General features: G+C 40.7%; 1 protein-coding gene across 5 annotated transcripts in view; it reads left to right on the top strand.

Moving 5' to 3' along the window:
- LOC106094127 (adenylate cyclase type 9) overlaps nt 1-24,150 on the top strand; it is a 364,714-nt gene that overhangs the window by 338,427 nt on the left and 2,137 nt on the right. For 4 of the 5 annotated variants that reach the window (XM_059367976.1, XM_059367979.1, XM_059367978.1 and 1 more), the window contains 4 exons: nt 1,744-2,021; nt 21,345-22,487; nt 22,547-22,647; nt 22,758-24,150. The exon at nt 22,758-24,150 is cut by the window's right edge and continues 2,137 nt beyond it. In XM_059367976.1, coding sequence (XP_059223959.1) covers nt 1,744-2,021; nt 21,345-22,487; nt 22,547-22,647; nt 22,758-24,150 — 2,915 coding nt within the window. The remainder of the gene's footprint in view (nt 1-1,743; nt 2,022-21,344; nt 22,488-22,546; nt 22,648-22,757) is intronic. The other variant, XM_059367980.1, reaches the window with a different exon arrangement.

Genomic DNA, 24,150 nt, shown 5'->3' with positions numbered 1-24,150 from the left:
AATTTTGCTTCTTGAGCCCCTACAAGGCGCAATTTTTATCCGAATGAAGTGAAATATTACACAATGACTTCTACAATGTTTAGCATTCATTTATGGTCCGAATCGGACTATAACTTGATATAGCTCCAATAGCATAACAGTTCTTATTCAATATTCTTTGTTTGTCTAAAACCGCGCATAGAACTCGACAAATGCGATCCATGGTAGAGGGTATATAAGATTCGGCCCTACCGAACTTAGCACGCTCTTACTTGTGGAGTCTATAGAGAGGACAATTCTTATCCGATTTATCTTGAATTTTGTGCAACGACTTTTCATGTGACCTTCCACATGCATGCCAACTATGGTCTGAATCGGTCTATAACCTTATATAGCTCTTATTTAAACCGGTCTCCTGATTCTAGTTCTTGAGCCCGAATAGGGCGCACTTCTTATCCAATTTGTCAGCATAATTTTGCATAATGACTTCTACTACGATCTTCAAAATCCTTAGCAAGGATGGTCCGAATCAACTCTTAATCTGAAATGGCTCCAATAACATGGCAATTTTCGTCTTTTATCCTGTGTTTGCTTATAAAGGGATACCGGCCAATTAACTTGCAAAATACGATTCAGCTCGGCCAAGAAAGATTTAAGATAAAATAATCTATATATTGGGTTGCCCAAAAAGTAATTGCGGATTTTTCATATAGTCGGCGTTGATTAAAGTTCATTCTAAGTTTTATTAAAAATGCATTAATTTCTTTTAAAAAATCCGCAATAACTTTTTGGGCAACCCAATAAATAAACTTTACCTTAATTCATGATATCAGTTGAAAAAACCTTTCTCAAACTTTTGTAAGCTTAAAGCTATAAAGATTAAGGATTTAGTTATGGCTTATTTTCCATGCAAAAGTATTTAAAAACCCCAAAACACTTGCCTTTCAACCATGCACACTATGCACCGCCTTACTCTTGCAACTTCCATCTTTCGTTTCCTATATAATTTCTTTTTCATATTTAATATCAACCATAATTGTGTAAATTTTTTTTTTCCCCTACTTCTCCCAATTCCCCAACATTATATCGAGTGAAAGTTTTTTGTGTTTATTGCCATAAAAACTCATTTAGACTCTTTCCCCTTTGGTTTTGGAAATGAAGCAAACTGTGCACCAAGTCAACGAACGAATGCCGGAATGAGCGAAGGATGTTGGGGTGTTACCAAAAGGCAATGGCTTTTAATTGCTTTTGGTTAGCCAAGCATGTAATGGGAGCACAATAAGTGTAAAATGCAATTAATTGGCTGCTCTGTGCTGGAGCATAGCTGAGAGAAACTCTGAAATTGTATGGCAAAGGCATAGAAGAAACAAATTGCAATAACCTGAGGAAATTAAAGAGATTAAAGAATGCCAGCAAACGAGGCAAGCACACTTCGAGTAGTCAACATAGTCATAGTGTTAACGGCACTGAACACTTTATGGGCAGGAAAAAAAAGGGCTGCAAATGGATTAAAAAGTAACAACAAACTAAGCAATAGCTGCAGCAAGTTGGTACATGGCCCTTGGGTTCTTTTGCCTGGGTACTGGGGTGCGTATGTTTGTTGGCTAATTAAGTATACGCAATGGGGTACCCTCATCTCTGGGTTTATTGAATAGCCATATCTTTGCATTCAAGTTTGCCATTTCATGAAACATATTTTTTAATCATTTGGGTTTTTATTTAAATATTGATTTTCTTTTTCTTTGCTCTTTGGTTTTTTTGCAGTCGCGTCGACAATCAGTCAGCTTCCCCGCCATGCCACCTGGCGTTTTAGCCAATGACAGTCGTAACAATTCCACCGATGACATACAAATCGCATTAGCACCCCACATACAAGCCTATTTAAGTCAAACCGGTCGTCGTCATTCCTGCTGCAGCGTCATGTTACCCGTCGCCTTTGAAAGAGCTGCCTCTAACTCATGGCTTGATCCCAAATTCGATTCAGCCGTGCTGGAGGGTCAGTATCAGACGAGTGTTTTCAGCCATATACGAATGAGATATAGGTAAGTAAAAATTATGGTTTTCATAATATAAACGAAATTTTTAGAAAAGCATTATTAGAAACAAGCAGTTGGCTATTCGTATGAAAATATTAAAAGTATATCAAGACATTGAAATTAGATTTTTAGCCCATTTTTCATATGATCAATTGGGTTGCCCAATAAGTAATTGCGGATTTTTCATATTGTCGGCGTTGACAAATTTTATCATTATTTTATTTTAAAAATGTAAAAAAAGTATATTTGATTAAAGTTCATTCTAAGTTTTATTAAAAACGCGTTTTTACTTTCTTTTAAAAAATCCGCAATTACTTTTTGGGCCACCAATATAATAGTAGTTGACAAAAATTACTCTTCATACCAGCCAAAAATGAAACACATTTAAGTTTGTACACTAGAGCTTAATCCCGCGGGGGTTGGAAATAATGTGTAAATGTGTTACCAGTGACCATTCTTACTACGCTTATTTTTCCCAGGGGGATTTTTCTAATTTTCCGGGGGCGGTTTACTGGCCCTGTGCCCCAACCGCTTGGGTTTTGTGGGATCGCACGTGTATCCCTCGATATTGAGAGCCGCTTGCTCCAATATCGGACGCTCGCCTCCAGCCGTCCCTTACCTGGGAACAGACGCTGTTGATGGCCATTGGTTATGTGAAGGCACTAACAACTCACCTTGTCTTTTAAAGTATCATTGGCACTCAGTATTTATGAAGAGCCACCTGACCCCTCACAGAGACTCTACTCTTTGAATCGCTGAATGCAGTCGGCCGCATTTGCAGCATTTCCGCCTAAAAATAAAGCTCTCCACTATCCGCAACCTGTGGATGATAACAATGAACATCACACAAGCCGGATCTCAAAATTCCAGCCTGTGTGGAGACACCTCGAAACTTGGTGTTCTACGTTCGGCTGATGGGACAAATGTTCTGTCATAGCCAATTAAAGTGATAGAGTGCCCATAAAAAATAAAAAAATACTTTTTCCATGAAAAAATTGTATGAGACAAAAAATCATTTGGTTAACACACACAAATTCAACCTCACCCTCAAAATTTTGGTATAATTTTCCATATCAATACCTTTTGTGGATCAATAACACGAAACGTAATCACAAACTTTCATATGTGAATGCCTTAATGACTTAATGAAAATTTCCACCGAAAACAATAAAAAACACAAATCACTTCCACGAAAACAATAAAAACATGCAACCGCCATAAGGCAAACATTTTGAAACTAATATTAATATGAATGCTAATGTTTTATGTAGAATTCTAAAAAAAAAAAACAAAACACATGCGATAACCAATCGGGTCGTACGTAAAGAACAAACGCAAATTTTGCCCATGAACATTCCACTAAGGAACCGGGGCAAACTTCTCACATATTAATGAGGAGCAAACTTCTCACATATCAATGAGTGCAGTCCAATTCAAGTTTAAGCTCAATGATAAGAGGCCTCCTTTTTATAGCCGAGTTCGAACGGCGTGCCGCAGTACGACACCTCTTTGGAGAGAAGTTTTACATGGCACAGTACCTCACAAATGTTGCCAGCATTAGGAGGGGAAAGGTTTTTCAGATGGTCGACCCCAGGCGTTCAGCGTCATAGGCGGACATGCTAACCCCTGCGCTACCGTTCGTAAAGAACAGTCGTTCGAAATCAAGTCCACAAGTTGCAGAAAAATGTCAAAGAGCCTAACACAACTCATGGTCCCAAATTTCGGCGAAATTGGGCAATAAATGCGCCTTTTATGACCCCAAAACCTTAAATCGAGAGATCGGTCTATATAGCAGCTATATCCAAATCTGAACCGATCTAAGTCAAAGTGAAGAAGAATGTCAAAGGGCCCAACACAACTCACTGTCCCGAATTTGGGCGACATCGGACAATAACTCTGCTTTTTACGGGCTCAAAACCTTAAACCGAGAGATCGGCCTATATGGCAGCTGTATCCAAATCTGGACCGTTTTGAGCCAAGTTGCAGAAAAATGTCAAAGAGCCTAACACAACTCAATGTCCCAAATTTCGGCGAAATCGGACAATAAATGTGCTTTTTGTGGGCTCAAAACCTTAAATCGAGAGATCGGTCTATATGGCAGCCATATCCAAATCTGAACCTTTCTAAATCAAATTGAAGAAGAATGTCGAAGGGCCTAACACAACTCACTGTCCCAAATTTCAGCAAAATCGGATAATAAATGTGGCTTTTATGGGCCTAAGACCCTAAATCGGAGGATCGGTCTATATGGCAGCTATATCCAAATCTGCACCGATCATAGTCAAATTGAATAGGGATGTCGAGGGACCTAACACAACTCACTGTCCCAAAATTTGGAAAAATCGGATAATAAATGCACCTTTTATAGGCCCAAAACCTTAAATCGAGAGATCGGTCTATATGGCAGCCATATCCAAATCTGAACCTTTCTAAATCAAATTGAAGAAGAATGTCGAAGGGCCTAACACAACTCACTGTCCCAAATTTCAGCAAAATCGGATAATAAATGTGGCTTTTATGGGCCCAAGACCCTAAATCGGAGGATCGGTATATATGGCAGCTATATGCAAATCTGGACCGATCGGGGCCAAATTGACGAAGGATGTGGAAGGGCCGAACGCAACTCACTGTCCGAAATTTCAGTACAATCGGATAATAAATGTGGCTTTTATGGGCCTAAGACCCTAAATCGGCGGATCGGTCTATATGGGGGTTATATGAAGCCATAGTCCGATATAGCCCATCTTCGAACTTAACCAGCTTATGGACAAAAAAAGAATCTGTGCAAAATTTCAGCTCAATATCTCTATTTTTAAAGACTATAGCGCGATTTTAACAGGCAGACGGACGGACGGACATGGCTAGATCGTCATATATCTATAAACTTTACTAGCAGAACCGGGCCCGCTCCGCTACGCCTTCTTTAACTCTCTAATATCTTTTTAGAGTGGTAACACTTCGCCCTGAATGCGAATATCGAATTCGTGCCATTGTAGCCTATGACGCTGAACGCGTTCGAATCCTGGCGAGAAATTTGGACAAAGCGGTGTTTATCCCCTCTTAATATTGGCGACATTTGCGAGGTACAATGTCATGCATGGTCATTTAAAAAATTTCCCCAAAGAGGTGTCGCACTGCAAGACGCCGTTCGGACTCGGCTATAAAAACAAAACATTGAGTTTAAACTTGTATCGGAAAGCACTGGTTGATGAATTTGCCCCTTCTCGGTTCCTGGTGGTAATGTTCTTCCTTAGGGTAATGTTCTAATTAGGGGAGGGATGGCACCTTAGACATTTCGACTCAAATATGGATATCATGGAAATGCTGCACTTCCAAATGCATTTAATTTGAGCGCCATATTGCCATGGCCGGTAAATATGAACCATTTGGAGGATGTTTTGGGGCTGGGGCGGCCACCGGCACTTTGCTATGAAAAAAGATATCAAATTCGTTCTTTATTCCCAACGGAAATTAAGTTCAGTTAAGGGGGTGCTTTAGGGCGTACCCCAAAACACTTGGCTCCAAAATTGGATATCAAATTCGTTTTCTACTCTCAAATACCTTTCATTTGATTCCCATATTGTCATAATGGGTCAAATAACTCATTTTACGTATCTTTATGAAGAAAAGAGACACCTACTACGGTTTTGCCAAGTATCATATAGTCGTAATGGGTCAAATGGTTTTTTTGATGAGTGGTGTGACCCCCTATATTTCAATCTAAATGTGTATGCCAGATTAGAAATCTGCTCCCGAATACCTTTCATTTGAGCCCCATATTGAAACAAACGTCCAATATGTCTGTTTGGGGGAGTTTTTGGGTTGAGGCGGCGCGCTGGGTACTTGACTCAAATTTTTATACCATATTCGTATTCTACTCTCCAATACCTTTCATTTGATACTTATATTGTCCCGATCGGTCCACTTTTGATTTTGGGTTGTGTTTTTGTCATAAGGGGGAGGGTCCGTCCCCCTTCCGATACCGAAAAATTATTTAGGCTATGTTTCCATCGATTCGAGAAAAAAATTCCGTATAGACAAACAAACCGAGTCCCATATATAGCCGTGATTGGCTAATGTTCCCATTTTGGGCGTTTTTGTGTGGGTGGGGTGACCCCCTATACTTCGACATAAATTTGTATGCCCGATTCGTTAACTACTCCCGCATACTTTTCATTTGAAACCCATTTTGTCCTTATCGGTCAACTTTTGATTTTGGGTGGAGTTTTTGGTGGTAACGGTGGAGGGTCCGCCCCCTTCCGTTATCAATTAATTATAAAGCCTATTCCTAATTGCTGCCCATATTCGTAATCTACTCCCGAATACATTTCAGTTGAGTCTCATGTTGTCATAATCGTCAAATAAACTTATTTTAAGGGGTTTTGGGGCTGGGGCTGCCTCCCAGGTACTTGGACCCAACTTTTATTATTAAATTCGTACTCTTTTCTTGAATACCTTTTATTCGAATCCCATATTGTCCCAATTGGTTCACTTTTATTTTTGGGTATAACTTTTGGGGTAAGGGAGAGGGTCTGCCCCCCTCCCGATATCAAAAAATTATTGGGTTGCCCAAAAAGTAATTGCGGATTTTTCATATAGTCGGCGTTGACAACTTTTTTCACAGCTTGTGACTCTGTAATTGCATTCTTTCTTCTGTCAGTTATCAGCTGTTACTTTTAGCTTGCTTTAGAAAAAAAGTGTAAAAAAAGTAAATTTGATTAAAGTTCATTCTAAGTTTTATTAAAAATGCATTTAATTTCTTTTAAAAAAATCCGCAATTACTTTTTGGGCAACCCATAATAGCCTATGTTACCTTCTAGACCAACCTACACAATCTGTGAAAATTTCAAGGATATCGGTTCAGCCGTTTTTAAGTCTATACGGAACAAACAACCAAACAGACAAACAAACAAACAAACGGACAATCAAACACTATTTGAATTTTATATATAAGATGGGGTCGGAATTGGATGTTTCGATGTGTTGCTATACCCACCACCGAATAACTAAACTACTTTTGATTTTATCGGCTTTTCTGCTAAGTTATTTTCTCTGTCGCACCCTATATTCTTTTCAAAAAATTTAAATCACTTATTTTGATTACTTCCACCATTTAAATTTATAACAAAATTACCGAGAAATGTATCGAAATTAGTACTCCACCTTTGGCCACACCCTGTATATTCAAGTTTCAAATTTTTCCATTGCACTCACATACTGAAATGAAGAACTATGCAAATTGCGTATATTCAACCAACTGCATATGGGAGTTCATTGCCTTTGTTTTGGTGAATGCCATAAACCCAAGTGCACACGCACACACACACACACACACAGACACCCATTCAACAAACAGCATGACTCCAGGTTGATTTAACAACAAACAGGAGGTTAATACACACAGAATCGCATGAATCGCATGGCACATGGCACACACATATACACAAACACCAATGCACATCGAATAAAATACAATGTTGGCGATTCATACAACAACATGAACATGGTAAAGGATAGCACAGCGACGAGTATGAGTGGTTAAGTCATAAAGTTAACATCAACATCATCATTTATAAATGTCTCTATACAAACATGCCATATGGACACACATACATGCATACATACACACCAACTCTCTTTCTTGTACTGACATGAAAAAACACACAGTTGGACTTTTTTTTTATTTGTTAGTGGCGACATTGTTTTTGTGTTGGACATATTTCTTGTCATTTTTATTGACTTTTTCCGCTTTGGCACACATGTGCCAATTCCGCTTTCCTTTGCTTTGCTTCGCTTCGCTTTTTAACGGCATTAAAACTAGGTCGAATTAAAGTGTGGTCTTTTTAATCGATATGCTCTACACGTTTTGCAGTTTTAATAAATTTCAACTTAAAGCCGTTGTGGCATGAAGTGAAAAGAGAGTTTGATTTAGGAAATTGTTTAAAAAAGGGGAAAAATACTTTTTAAAGAAAGGCTGACAAATTTTGAGATAAAAGTAGTTGAGGACTTTGTGTCTGGATATTGGTTTGCCTGAGGGCTATTTGACAGTTTTGAACGATTTGGGCCTTACATGATCTGGATATTGGATAAGAATGTTATATGGACAAGTATCAATTTGGCCCCTGTACATTCTCAGCCAAGCTATTGGGTTGCCCAAAAAGTAATTGCGGATTTTTTAAAAGAAATTAAATGCATTTTTAATAAAATTTAGAGTGAACTTTAATCAAATATACTTTTTTACACTTTTTTTCTAAAGCAAGGTAACAGCTGATAATTGACAGAAGAAAGAATGCAATTACAGAGTCACAAGCTGTGAAAAAATTTGTCAACGTCGACTATATGAAAAATCCGCAATTACTTTTTGGGCAACCATACTTTAAAAAGACATACTTGAGCAACTTTTTAATTGGCTAGCCCTATTCGTTCCAAAAGTTGCAAGCTTTCGATACATAAGTCATCATGACTTAAAGTTTATTTACCGATCACATGTAAACTACTAAACTGAGTACTCCAATGGGGTTTTCCTGCTAGAGAAAGCGTTTGGGAGAAAGCGACTCAATCACCCCATTCATCTTGCTACAGATATTTTTCTCTCCCATCCTCTTGGATTTCATTCATTATCCATTATTTCACCAAAAGTTTTAGTAAACACTGTCATCGCCATAATGAGCGATTCCGCAACGTGACACAACTTAGTTTAATTGAAGTGGAAAATGAAATTAAAGCCAACCCCTCTATGATGGCCCACATCATATCGCCTTTTTGTTGCGGTATGTAGTGAGCCTATCCGAACTAATTTAAACAATCTTATTACTGCTCCTTATTAACAGCAATTAAAACTTTTTTAATACCACAACCAACCTAAGAGAGAAGATTAAAAGTGAGAGGGCGAATGGAGAAAAAGGCAACCTCAAAAATTTCTGTAGATTAAAAGTTAATAAAACCAAGACTTGTAGCCTGTCAATCGAAAAGTATTAGCAAAGAACTTTAAAACTTTCGTAATCATTAGCGACTGAAAAAAAAAAACTCACAGAAAAAATGCCGACTTTACAATGGTCTTTAGTGCTGACGTCTACTCTAATCGAGCAGTATGCCGACAATAGTCGAGATAATGTTTTAGCCATGAAGACTAAAAGACAATGCTCCTCAAATTGGAAAAATGCCAGAGTCGTTGTCGCACATCAAAAGTAAATGCAACTAATCAATAATAATGTTGTCTTAATCTAACGAAAATAAAAAGCTTGAAATGTGAGATGTCTTCGACGTGATTCATATAACGTCTATTTAAAATTCAGCTGATAACGAAACTTTTGCCATTTGTTATCGAAGAGTCATGCTAACTTTATTTCCTCCTTTTGATATTTATCTGACAAACACTAAAAAAAAAACAGTTTGAAGAAGCTAAAAACTCCAAAACACGTAATTTTTTCGCTTTAAACAAAAAATATTGTGGCATAGTCCTATAACATGGCACCCAAAAAAGAACTGATGATGACAAATAGTCGCCTTTTGTTTGTTATAGCCACCAACGAACGGGTGGCATTTCGTTTGTAAAACATCAAAATGTCCATTCTGTCACTCTTCAACAGATATTCAAAAGCAAATTTTGGTCGGGTCGAATTTTATGCGGTTTCTCTTTCAAGGCAAACCAGTAAAAATGTACCGGCAAACCAGTAAAAATGTACCGGGGCCGAATCTTAGGAAATCCCCACCATGGATTCTGCTAAAAATGTCCACAAACTGAACTGAAGGCCATCATTTTACTTTACTTGCCAAACTTGGACAAAACACTTTGTGCAAAATTTCGGCCAAATCGAACAGTAATTGTGGCTTCTAGAGGATTAAGAAATCAAGTCGGAGTCTTGGTTTATACGAAAGCTATATCAGGTTACTCACCGATTTGAACTGCATTTGGCACAATTATTCAAAGCCTTCTGTTACGACTTCGAACAATCGTGCCAAATGCGGTTCAAAATTTCCCAATCGAATAAAAATTGTGGCCAGAAAAACTCACTGTTTAAAATTTCATCGAAATCGGGTAATAAATAATGCTTTAATAGTCCCCTTATCGGCAGATCGGTTTATATGCCAGCTATATCTAAATATAGTCCGATCAGAACCATATTTAGGGCGGATGTTGGGAGGTCTTAGCCTACTCACTGTTTCAAATTTCAGCGAAATCGGGTAATAAATAATACTTTTATGGCCTTGAGACCCTTTATCGGGAGATCGGTCTATATGACAGCTATATCTAAATATGGACCGATCTAATCCATATTTAGATCAGATGTCGGGAAGCTAAAAATAACTTATTGTTTTAAATTTCAGCGAAATCGGGTAATAAACAAAGCCCTTATGAGCTTCAGACCCTTTATCAGGCGATCGGTCTATATGACAGCTATATTTAAATATAGACCGATCTAATCTATATTTAGATCAGATGTTGGGAGGCCTAAAATAACCCAGTGTTGCAAATTTCAGCGAAATCGGATAAAAAATTAAGCTTTTATGAGCTTCAGACCCTTTATCGGGAGATCGGTCTATATGACAGCTATATCTAAATATGGACCGATCTAATCCATATTTGGATCAGATTTCGGGAGGCTTAAAATAACTCACTGTTGCAAATTTCAGCGAAATCGGATGAAAAATAAAGCTTTAATGAGCTTCAGACCCTTTATCGGGAGATCGGTCTATATGGCAGCTATATCTTAATATAGTCCGATCTGAACCATATTTAGGTCAGATGTCAGAAGGCTTAAAATAACTCACTGTTTTAAATTTCAGCGAAATCGGGTAATAAATAAAGCTTTTATGAGCTTCAGACCCTTTATCGGGAGATCGGTCTATATGGCAGCTATATCTAAATATGGACTGATCTAATCCATATTTGGATCAGATTTCGGGAGGCTTAAAATAACTCACTGTTGCAAATTTCAGCGAAATCGGATGAAAAATAAAGCTTTAATGAGCTTCAGACCCTTTATCGGGAGATCAGTCTATATGACAGCTATATCTGAATATGGACCGATCTAATCCATATTTAGATCAGATGTCGGGAGGCTTAAAATAACCTACTGTTTTAAATTTCATCGAAATCGGGTAATAAATAAAGCTTTAATGAGCTTCAGACCCTTTATCGGGCGATCGGTCTATATGACAGCTATATCTAAATATGGACCGATCTAATCCATATTTAGGTCGGATGTCAGAAGGCTTAAAATAACTTACTGTTTTAAATTTCAGCGAAATCAGGTAATAAATAAAGCGTTTATGAGCTTCAGACCCTTTATCGGAAAATCGGTCTATATAGTCAATGGACTGTCATCAGTATACTCCGATGTTCTTGTTGAATTTCCTGGGTCTCCTCCAGTTTGTGACGATGCAGGCTGGTATCGAGGCCGATACAAACTAATTGTCTTCGGCAATCAAAGCTCAATTGAAATGTATCGTTGTGCGCTAAAAAAAGATTGGTGAGATCTGGCAAGGTGCAGAACTAGGTTTAGTCAAGAAGAAATATATTCCTTCTCGACCAATGGCGCATGCTTGGATACCAAGGATTCCCTCAGATCCCGAATCGATACTTGGAAGACTAAGATAATGTAATCCCAATCTTTCAACTACCGATTGGAAGATTGGTAGATTGGCTGATGGTGACCGGAGACATGCAGTCTTCGTACTCAACTCCGGCTGTCTCGCAGACCTCAACTAGTCTGTAGGGGTTGTATCCTACGGATACGACATGTTGAAACTGAAGGTCAATAGAAGCGGTGGTGTTGGGGAATCAGAAGACTACTCAGCATTTGTTAGTGAACACTTGCCTGAGGAACTATCGATCACTTCGCTAAAGTCTGGCGGATTGCAAGAGACTGAAAATCGCTCTGCCACAATCGAGACAGGAGGGAATGGCATTGAAACGGAACCTGACAAGCCCTGTATGTGTGGGTCATCCGGTTGTACTGGGCTCAAGGTGTGCGCCAGCGGGTAAGCACGGAGCTCAAAAAGTACTTCGACAGCAGCAGGAGGAATCGTCCACACCGCAAGTGTCCTGAGGAAAGAGTGGTCCCACAGCTTTCTCACCTGCCCCTTGGATCCGTACGGAAGCTCATCATGACAAGAACTAGAGAATTTTGTGAGGATGAACTCCTGGCGAACTCAGAAGACGAGGCTAACGCATTGGTTGTGGAAATTCTGAATCCTGACTATGGTCCGGTTTCTTTAGATAAATCTCCACCATTGTAAGGCCGCTTCGCCGGCACTAAAGGTCCTCCTGATGGAAGGAGGTCATCCGGTAGTACTGAGCTCAAGGTGCGCCCCAGCGGGGAAGAAGGGAGCTTAAAAAGTACTTCGACAGCAGCAGCTAGTGAACCATCTAAGGAGGAATCGTCCACACCGCAAGTGTCCTGAGGAAAGAGTGGTTCCACAGCTTTCTCACCTGCCCCTTGGATGCGTACGGAAGCTCATCATGACAAGATCTAGAGAATTTTGTGAGGATGAACTCATGGCGGACTCAGAAGACGAGGCGAACGCATTGGTTGTGGAAATTCTGAATCCTGACTATGGTCCGGTTTCTTTAGATAAATCTCCACCATTGTAAGCCCGCTTCGGCGGCACTAAAGGTCCTCCTGATGGCAAGGGGATTTGACGTGGTTCTTAACCAGAAACCATGGGTGTGTGGAGAAATGGTTCGTGAACTAAGAATTCCGGGATTTAAACTACTCAAGGGTATGGGGAATGGGAGACACACAAAGCCTGTATTCTTGCAAAGGGTAGACTAAATGGTTTTTTTCTTCTGTCGCTAAACACTAAAGGTTTAGTAGTAGTCAGCCTTAAAATAAACAAGTCTCAATACTGGCTGACTTCCCTATGTATGGCACACGATTCAGAGATGCCGCCTTCAAACCTTAAGTCGCTGGTTGAAGCCGCTTCTGTAGGAAGTGATGCAAATGCACACCACCAAATTTGGGGAAGTTCGGATGTCAACGAAAGGGGTGAGCTGCTTATCTTATATATAAAATTCAATTTGTGTTTGTTTGTCGGTTTGTTTGTTTGTACCGTATAGACTCCAAAACGGCTGAACCGATAACCTTGAAATTACACATAGGCTATATAATTTTTTAATATCGGGAGAGGGACGGACCCTCCCCCTTACCCCAAATGTACTACCCAAAATAAAAGTGGACCGATCGGGACAATATGGGATTCTCATGAAAATTATTCAAGAGTAGATTACGAATTACGTAATAAAAATCGGATCCAAGTACCTGGAGGGCCGCCCCATCCCCAAAACTCCTTAAAATAAGTTTATTTGACGATCATGGCAATATGGGACTCAAATGGAAGGTACTCGGGAGTAGATTACGAATATGGTATTAAAATTTGAGTCTAAGTACCCATCGGGCCGCCCCAGCCCTAAAACTCCTCAAATTAAGTTTATTTGACGATCATGACAATATGGGACTCAAATGGAAGGTATTCGGGAGTAGATTACGAATATGGTATTAAAATTTGAGTGTAAGTACCCATTCGGCCGCTCCAGCCCTAAAACTCCTCAAATTAAGTTTATTTGACGATCATGACAATATGGGACTCAAATGAAAGGTATTCGGGAGTAGATTACGAATATGGTCAGGAAGTACGAATAGGCTTTATAATTTATTGATAACGGAAGGGGGCGGACTCTCCACCGTTACCCCCAAAACACCACCCAAAGTCAAAAGTGGACCGATAAGGACAATATGGATACCAAATAAAAAGTATGCGGGAGTAGATAACGAATCTGGCATACAAATTCATGTTGAAGTATAGAGGGTCACCACATCCCCATAAAAACGTCCAAAATGGGCACATTAGCTAATCATGGATATATGGGACTCGGTTTGTTTATTCCGTATAGACTGAAAAACGGCAGGACCGATTTTCGAAATTTCGCATATTTTGTAGGTTGGTCTGGAAGAAACATAGACTCTATAATTTTTCGGTATCGGAAAGGGGACGGACCCTCCCCCTTATACTAAAAACACAACCCAAAATCAAAAGTGGACCGATCGGGACAATATAGATATCAAATGAAAGGTATTGGTGAGTAATATACGAATATGGTATCAAATTTTGAGTCCAAGTACCCATCGGGCCGCCCCCACCCCAAAACTCCCCCAAACAGACATACTGGACGTTCATTTCAAGATGGAGCTCAAATAAATGGTATTCGGGAGTAGATTTCGAATCTGACATACAAAATCAGATCGAAGTACAGGGGATAACGGCACCCCTCAAAAACGCCATTAGACCCATTATGACTATTTGATACTTGGCTGAATCGATTTTCTTAAAATTTTCATATATAGTGTACGTTTGTCTGAAAGGAAACATAGGCTATATAATTTTTATGATATCGGCTGGAGGCGGACCCCCTCTCTAACCCCAAAAACGCCACCCAGCAGCAAACGAATATGGTATAAAAATTTGGGTCCAAGTACCCAGCGGGTACCCCCAACCCCAGAACTTCTCTAAACAGATATATTCGAATTTCATGTCAATATGGGACTCAAATGAAAAGTATTAGGCAGTAGATTACAAAAAATGCCAAAAAAAACATTATGTCCAAGTAATGGGAGGTCGCCCATCCCGAAAAACCCTCAAATGGGCATAATAACTGACCATGGCTGTATGGGACTTAAATGAAAGGTATGAGGGAGTAGGTTACGAATATGACATTAAAATATGCGTTCAAGTCGAGGTGGCGCTTTTCCTCCTAAAGATACGTCTAATGGCTTATTTGACCCATTATGACAATATGGGACTCTGATGAGTAGAAAACGAACTTTACATCCAATTTTGGAGCCAAGTGTCTCTGAAAGCAAATTGAAGCAAAATCTTGAAATATCGTATCAAAGTGTACATTTGACAAAATTTGACTTCTCTGACACATTACAAACGTCACTAAGTTTTTCTATAAACTTTTCCATTGTTAAAACCGTTTTCTACCAATGTCTACTATGACAATAAAATGGCTGTTAGCTGCCCATGGCAATTTAAAATTTAAATTAAATTTTCCGCAACAAATTGAACAAAAGTTTGCTAGTTATGGACATGAACATTAATTCAATATCATTTCCAGTTGCATTGCAAAGACATTTGACCTGACATGACAGTAAAAGATAATTTACTGCATAGTTAAACAAGGGATTTATGAGCAAAAAAAAAACACCAGATCGTCCATTTATCATTCTCTTTGACCTTAAATGTAGAATTTGCAACATTATCATTTGTAACTATTAGCCAAACAGTAATCAATTGAAAATGAATGAAAAATAATGGCTGACCCGAGGGCGACATTCAGAAGGCAGCGAATGAATGAATGGCAGGCAAAAAACCAGCCCCATAAATTATTTCTTTAAAATTAACTTCAGGCATTTAATTCAGACAAAAGGCCAATGACCCTATTTTTTGTTGTTGCAAGTGTTTGCCATAAAGGAATTACTCGCAGGCAATTGTGGTTGCATGCAACATTTGTAATACCAACACCACCCACTCTAACACCTTGCTAATGCTGGTCTTGCCATAGCAAATCCCAGCTAAGGAGTTGCTACCAATCACCCATAGGGGGGTACACTTAAGCACATACTTTTCTTGAATTGGTTGCAATACAAAAGGTTAAATTGGATAAAAAGGTCACCGCAGCAATTTTCAATCTCAAGGTTCATTCAATCAAAAAACCCATCAATTTTAAATTAGGCTAACATTAAACTAGTTTAAGTGGATGAGGCTTAAGGGAAATCTTTAATGGAGGCAATAGTTTAAGTATCGATTTGAGCTTCTACTAGGAATTTATATAGAATAAAAAACAAGTAAAAGCGTGCTAAGTTCGGCCGGGCCGAATCTTATGGGTTGCCCAAAAAGTAATTGCGGATTTTTTAAAAGAAAGTAAATGCATTTTTATAAAACTTAGATTGAACTTTAATCAAATATACTTTTTTAACACTTTTTTTCTAAAGCAAGCTAAAAATAACAGCTGATAACTGACAGAAGAAAAAATGCAATTACAGAGTCACAAGCTGTGAAAAAATTTGACAACGCCGACTATATGAAAAATCCGCAATTACTTTTTGGGCAACCAAATATATACACTCAACCATGCATCGCATTTATCGAGTTATTTTCCCGGCATCTCTTCTTAGGCAAAAAAAGAATATAAGAACAGATTTGCTCTGCTATTAGAGCGATATCAAGATATGGTCCCGATTGGACCACAATTAAATTATATGTCAGAGACCTGTATGAAATGTCAGCCAATTCGAATAACAATTGCGCCCTTTGGGGGCTCAAGAAGTAAAATTGAGAGATCGATTTATATGGGAGCTGTATGGGGCTATAGACCGATTCAGACCATAATAAACACGAAAGTTGATGGTCATGAGAGAATCCGTCGTATAAAATTTCAGCCAAATCGGATAGGAATTGCGCCCTCTAAAAACTCAAGATCTCAGATCGGTTTATATGACAGCTATATCAGGTTATGAACCGATTTGAACCTTCTTTGATACAGTTGTTGAAAGTAAGAATAAAATACGTCATGCCAAATTTCAGCAAAATCGGATAGGAATTGCGCCCTCTAGAAGCTCAAGAAGTCAAGACCCAAGATCGGTTTATATGGCAGCTATATCAGGTTATTGACCGATTTGAACCATACTCAGCACATTTGTAGGATATCATAAAAAAACACGTCGTACAAAATTTTATTCCAATCGGATAAGAATGGCGCACTCTAGAGGATCAAGAAGTCAAGACCCAAGATCGGTTCATATAGCAGCTATATCAAAACATGGACCGATATGGCCCATTTACAATACCAACCGACCAACACTAATAAGAAGTATTTGTGCAAAATTTCAAGCGGTTAGCTTTACTCCTTCGGAAGTTAGCGGGCTTTCGACAGACAGACGGACAGACGGACGGACGGACAGACGGGCGGACGGACGGACAGACGGACAGACGGACGGACATGGCTAGATCGACATAAAATGTCACGACGATCAAGAATATATATACTTTATGGGTCTCAGACGAATATTTCGAGTAGTTACAAACAGAATGACGAAATTATATCCACCCTCCACCATCCTATGGTGGAGGGTATAAAAACATAAGTGGAAATAAGTCTACCATTTTGGAACGGATAGAGATATCGCCATGAAATTTTGCATGTTTATAGCTGAGGTGTTATTCAGTTTATATGTAAATTTGAGAGCCCTAGAAGTCCTAGGGGCTCATTGTTGGGCCTTCAAAGTTAGTCAACCCGGTCCTACAAAATTTTGCTCGAACTGTCAAAAGCGCATTTATGATCCGATTTTCATTTTTTTTTTTTTTTGTTTGCCAAAAAGAACTTTAAAAAAACCCTACAAAAACAGGCCTAAAGGGGGTATATTTTATAGTGTCCAAGAAATTTTACTAAAAAATTTCTTTTTTTTGAAATTTTTACAGAGGCTGGTCTCTCATTTTGCTGTTTGTTAAAGCATTTCTGAACCGATTTCAAAATTGTTATTTTTTTGTCGCTATACTTGCTAAGGTCTGATTCTTCAGTCAAAAGTTATGCGAGTTACAAATCAAAAAATGTGAAAGTTAATTTTTGGCATTTTTTCGTAAAAATAGGTAATTTCATCGTTTCGTCTCTATATATAGAGAAAACTTGGCCTAGCACTATCAATTTTGCTTACCGTATTGTAAAGAAAACTTTATGTAGATGCGTTTTTAGTGTAATTTTTATAAATTGGTGATCTATGTAGCACAATATTGGCATTTTTTAACAAAAAAACTAGGAAAACTCTTTGATTTCTCAAAACGCAAAGCTGGGAGCCCCAACTTTATAATATTGGGTTGCCCAAAAAGTAATTGCGGATTTTTCATATAGTCGGCGTAGGCAAATTTTTTCAACGGCTGTTATCAGCTGTTACTTTTAGCTTGCTTTAGAAAAAAATGTGTAAAAAAAGTATATTTGATTAAAGTTCATTCTAAGTTTTATTAAAAATGCATTTACTTTCTTTTAAACAATCCGCAATTACTTTTTGGGCAACCCAATATAATTTTATTGCGCCAATTAAAAACTTATTGCATGCAAAAATGTTTTTGCGCCATCCAAGGATTGAGGTCTCTACGGAGATTTTGCTAAAAAAATGCCAATTTTCCATACATCTTTCCCCAGTGTGGGGATTTTGGGTGTTTTCATCAAGAAATGTGGCCAAAGTATGAACTCATTTTTTTTAATATTCATCTGCAAATTTGTGAATAATTAGATCGATATCTTTAGTAGTTTTGGTTTTTCAAAAACGGAACATAAATGCACTTTTGACAGCCCGAGCAAAATTTTGTAGGGCCGAAGTGACCAACTTTTAAGGCGGCCCACCAATGGGTCTCTGAGACTTCTAGAGCCCTGAAATTGCATATAAACTGGGTAACACCTCAGCTATAAATGGCTGACTTATTTCCATATATTTTTCTTGTTTTTTGCCATCCCACTGTGCAACGTCTCATCATCTTCCCCACATGTCCTACAAATGCTATCACTTGCCGCACTGATAATCGCCTTGTCCTCTTACGATCCGGATCACCCCATAGGATTTTCGCCGTCCTACCTACCTTTTCGCTGTTCCACAGTGTTATATGCTCGTTCGTCGACCACACCCTTAACTCGGACTGCGTCAACCAGAAAGGCTTCGGGTTAACCAAGTTTATAGACGGCAGTCTCTGACCTTCACTGCTAAAACATCTGCCCTTTCACTTCCCCTAACTCCGTAATGGCCTGTACCCAAACGATGCGGCAAGAGATTAATCTCCGTCTTACAGTGCAAGACGGTTCGTGCCCTTACCGCCCTGGTTGTTATTGCCTTAATGACCATTTTACTGTCCGAAGAGACGATGACCTCGCTTTGGCACCCCACCATGCAAGACCGTATTATGGTCAGACAGTCAATCCCAGGGCAGCTGGTTGTATGTACCGGATTGACACGATGGAATCGTTCATCGGCAAGAGCTGCCGCCTCAGTGTACAACACACTGCTGCAACAACAACAATATGGCCAGGCAGTCTAAAACAGATTTCAGTCTCTGGGTACTCTATGTAGACCCCCAGGTCCCCTCTGTCCTCTAGTTTTGATCCATCCGTGTAACATGATCTTTCAGATGGCAATACTAGGAGTGTGGCACTGGCAGCAGTGCCTCGCACTTTACCTCATGAAGCGTCTCAGGTATCCAATAGGAAACCTCTTCCATTCCTTCCAGGTTTCCTATCGTCGCCTCGATTAAACCGCGATTGTATGATCTGCTCCCATCCTCAATCCATACTCCCATTGCTTTAAGTCTCATAGCCTCAATGGCTGCCTCATACTTAATCTCTATGTCAATGGGTCGGATATCTAGAATAGTCTCGAGTTCCCTGGTGGGCGTGGTCCTCATCGCTCCGCCAAAGTCAAGACAACATGTTCTTTGAACCTTTTGTATGGTTCTAACGTTGCACTCTTTTTCTCCCATCGCCTTAAGTCTCATAGCCGCAGTGGCTGCTCACACACTTAAACAATGGGTCGGATATCTAGAACAGTCTCCAATGCCCTAGTGGGTGTGGTCCTCATCGCTCTGCCTGTGCCAAGACAACATGTTCTTTGAACCTATTGCATGGTCCTTATGTTGCACTTTTTCTCCATAGCAGTTCACCTACTGAGGCGTAAGTAAGTATCGGTCTAATCACGCTTCTGTAGAGCCAGTGGACTATCCTAGGATTCAGGCCCTATTTCCAGCCTAGGGCCCGTCTACATTGTGCCCAACATCTGTGAGCCTTCTCAGGACGCTCCTGAATGTGACACTTCCATTACAGTTTCCTATGCAAGATCGCTGCTATGTATTTGACCTTGTCCGATGTTGAAGTCGTTCTATTGAGGAAACGTAGTGCGTCAAATTGGCCCACCTTCGTCTTCGTCGTAAACAGGGGGATTTTAGTCTTCTCTGGGTAAACCTTGAGACCTCTTAGTCTAGTTCAGTCGTATGCCATCTAAAAGACCCTTTCGGCCCTTCTGCATAGCTGGTTCGGATCCCCTTAGAAGTATTATAACCTTGTCTGCATAGCAGATGGGTTCAAATTCCTCTTCCGTCAGCATCCGTAATAGGTCATTTATGGTGGCCGCCCAAAGGAGTGGCGATAAAATACCCCCCTGTGGCGTGCTCCGTACCACTTTCTTCCTTATATTTATGTCATGGGATCCGCAATTTATACACCTGTTCCTTAGCATATGGTTTATCCAGTGTCTAAGGATCCGGTCCACCAGGCACTGGTCTAAAGATTGGATCACTGTGTCGGTCCGCTCATTATTAAACGCCCCCTCGATGTCAATGCAAACCGCCAATGTGTACGTCTTGGCATCGAAGGATTCTTCTATTTTATGCACAACCTCGTGCTGGACAGTCTCCCCCAACTTTTCCTTGACATAGGCATGCCATATGTATTTGAGCAGTTCGCTGGTTGTCCTACTCCTTATCATGGTATCCGCATACGTTCCATGGCTTTGAGTAGAAAGGATGTAAGGCTTATAGGTCTGTAGGCCTTTGGTTTCGCATACTTTGCCTTGACGGGCTTGGGTTTCAATACCACTCTTGCCCCTTGCCAGGCTTTCGGAGTATATGGAAGTCCCAGGCACCCTGTGAAAATATTCGCCAGGTTGGGCGCCAGATAGTCGGCCTTCTTTTTTATTAACGCCGTAAAATTTCCACCAGGTCCGGATGACTTAAATGGTTGGAAACTCCTCTAAGATTTATTCACCATTCATTCTGTAATAATAAGCCTTCGATCAAACTCATTATTCCAAGATTCCGGCGTCTCCGTCAGTCCCGTCGTTTCCCGTGGAAAATGCGTTTTCATCAAAAGCCTCAACAGCAACAGACAGCACTCATTGATAAGTGAGAAGTTCCTTAGTGGAATGTTCATGGTTTGTTCCGACTTTTTACGACGAGCTCTACTAAAAAGTCTGCGGACCTCTTTCCCAAAGATGCGACTCTCCCCGGTCATCCAGGGTTTTTCTTGGGCTGATTTTCTTCCTCGTAGAGGACAAATATCTTCGAAAGACTCCACTAGTGCAGTCATAATCCTGTTGACTCAATTGACCTCAATTTTCCCGGTCATCCAGGATTTTTCTTGGGCTGATTTCCTTTCTCGAAGAGGACAACTATCTTCGAAAGACTCCACTTGTACAGTCGTTATCCTATGCTTGGACAATCTAATGACATTTTTACATCTTTTACATTTTATTTACCTTCCCCCTCTCTTCTTCTTGTTCTCTTTTACAGATTTACTCTCTCCTACATACTCCTCTGCTCACTGGCATGGTTTCTCTACTTCCTAGTGGATGGTGGTTCCGAAGATTTCTGGCGTCCTATCTCAAGTTCCTTCTCTCTGCTATCGCTCATAACAATCATGGCCATATGTTTTACCCACTGGGATATGTATAGGGCAAATCATGTGGCCACCTCAGCCATAACCGCAGCCCTGTTGTGTGCCACCTCATTGGCATTTCTCACCTATACGGGACGTGCGTTTAGTCCCTTGGGCCATTTTGCCATATGTTTGGAAATAGTGCTGCTCATCTACACCGCCCTGCCCATGACCTTGTGGCTAAGTGCGGCGATAGCCATAACATATACCGTACTCTTTGAGGTGGTCACGCACATAGTGGTGGCCGGTAATGCTGTGCATGGAGCCCAGGCTGAGTTTAGTTACAAAATCTTGGTGCTGCGTATCCTTTGTCATCTGTGTGTACACTTTGTGGGTCTACATGTACTGATAATGAACTTGGTGAGGATGCGTGGCACTTTTATGAAGGTCGGACAAAATCTTCTAGTCAGACGGCAGTTGGAAATGGAAAAGCAGTTGAAGGAGAAGATGATTCACTCTGTAATGCCACCCAAGGTGGCCGATATGCTGCTCAACGAGGGTGGCATAGATGGCAACAACGATGGCAGTGTTAAGCCAGAGTCGCATTACATGAGGCCACGTCCCTCCAATGATGTCAAGTCTTTATTTCGTCCCTTTCACATGCACAGCATGGAGAATGTCAGCATTCTGTTTGCCGACATAGTGGGATTTACCAGAATGTCCTCAACGAAGACCGCCGAACAGTTGGTGGAAATCCTAAATGATCTCTTTGAGCGTTTTGATGATTTGTGCAGACTGAATGGTTGCGAGAAGATATCCACCCTGGGAGATTGCTACTATTGTGTATCAGGGTGTCCCGAGCCCAGGCCGGATCATGCCATTTGTTGTGTGGAAATGGGATTGGGCATGATCGATGCCATGCGCTGCTTTGATGCCCAACGACATGAGGGTGTGAAAATGCGAGTGGGTGTTCACACCGGCACAGTGTTATGTGGCATAGTGGGTACGCGCAGGGTAAAATTCGATGTCTGGAGTAATGATGTCTCCTTGGCCAACAAGTAAGTTGGGTGATATCCTGAGATATGAAAAAATTTGTATAATCTTTTCACCTCTTCAGAATGGAGTCCTCAGGAAAACCCGAACAGGTTCATATATCCGAAGTAACTGCAAGCTTTTTGGGAGAGGCTTACTATCTGGATGAGGGAGAAGAGGTTTTTGGTGAGTATGTGGCCGAACTGAAACATTTAACATGCAAGACTTCTAACAGAGATACAACCCCCCTTTGTTAAAATCATTAAAAAAAAATTCTTATTTTTCCTATATTCCAGGTCATCGCACCTACTTTGTGGTGGGTCGCCGAAAAGATATTTCCCGCACCAACAGTCTTTGTCCCAGTATTCATGTCAACTCCAATGGCAGCCACCTTATGCTGCCCGGCATACAGGCTCAATCGAATTCAGTATCGCATAGCGCTACCAATATTTCGGTTATACATCCAAATGTGCCACCAGCCTCGCCGGTGGGCCAACTATCGTCATCCCTCAATCCCTCACCTGTTCTATCCATAAGACCAAGACTGACTTCCCTAAGCATGAAACTGCGCAAAAAGTCGCAATCCCGAGAATGCGACGTGGAGAGGGGTATCATACACCCGGCAGCGGCAGGTATACCACCTGTCATAGTCTGTCGCGAAAGACCAAAGATAATAATAACCACGAAGAGTTTACCCGGCAGTTTGGACTCCGAGCAGGATGTCAACGATGCAACGAATGATGATAATGTACCGGCGGCTAATGGTAAAACGCACTTGGCGGCCAATGGTTCCACAACTAGACCTAAGATACGTCTAAAAGTTTGGAAAGTGCCAAAGTTTTTGAAAAAGTTTGAAGAAATGGGTAGAACTCATGAAAAGGCGACCAGCACTGAGGTCAGCATTAGTTTAATGAGCAATGGACCAAAGACACCCACGGGGATGGGGCCGATGACGACGTCGCTGGCCACAGGTACATCGACGAATGAGGAGACCTTGGCCTTTATAGAGCCCAATGGCTATCAGCAATTGCCGGTGGTCATAGAGAATAACAAACCGAACCCAAACATGTTGGAAATACCCCAAAAACCCATGCTGCATCATGTGGCCACCTCCACCGGTATTTGTTCCAGTGTCAATCGATCGCCGGATGCCAGCTGCTGTTCACCTGGTCAGTATTCCATGTTCGATGACATCATCGACATTCGTTCGTATATAAGTCAGAGCCGAAGTGATATTTCGCCCTTTGGTCGTTCAGGCAGTTATCGTTCGCAGTGTGGCCGCAGCGGTCAATCGGAGACCTCACCGCTGCCCCGACCCAGAGCTTCCACATTAACAGCGACCAAGGGTGAGCCAGGCTTGGGAGCAGTGGCGGCGGCCACCATCACCTGTAATCCCTGTCAGCCCCTGATAGTACCTCCTCAGCCCACACACTCTCGCAACTCCAGCATATGGCCGGATGGTTTAAGCATATGTCCCTCGGCCACCTCCAGAAAGGACTCGGGCATTAAGAGTAATTCCCGCCGCTCCTCCATACAACAACAGATATATGCTCTAAACCAGACGGCCATTAGCACCCACAGGGTATCGGGCTATTTTACCAGCTCTACTTCCAGTATCTCCAATTTGGGAGATGTCCAGACTTTACCTCATGTGCCACTACCTCCCTTGCCACCACATCCGGGATCAAC

This window comes from Stomoxys calcitrans, chromosome 4 (assembly GCF_963082655.1).
Source record: "Stomoxys calcitrans chromosome 4, idStoCalc2.1, whole genome shotgun sequence".
Classification (NCBI taxonomy): domain Eukaryota; kingdom Metazoa; phylum Arthropoda; class Insecta; order Diptera; family Muscidae; genus Stomoxys; species Stomoxys calcitrans.
Note: the sequence above shows the minus strand (reverse complement) of the source record. Positions and strands in the feature narration are given on the sequence as shown.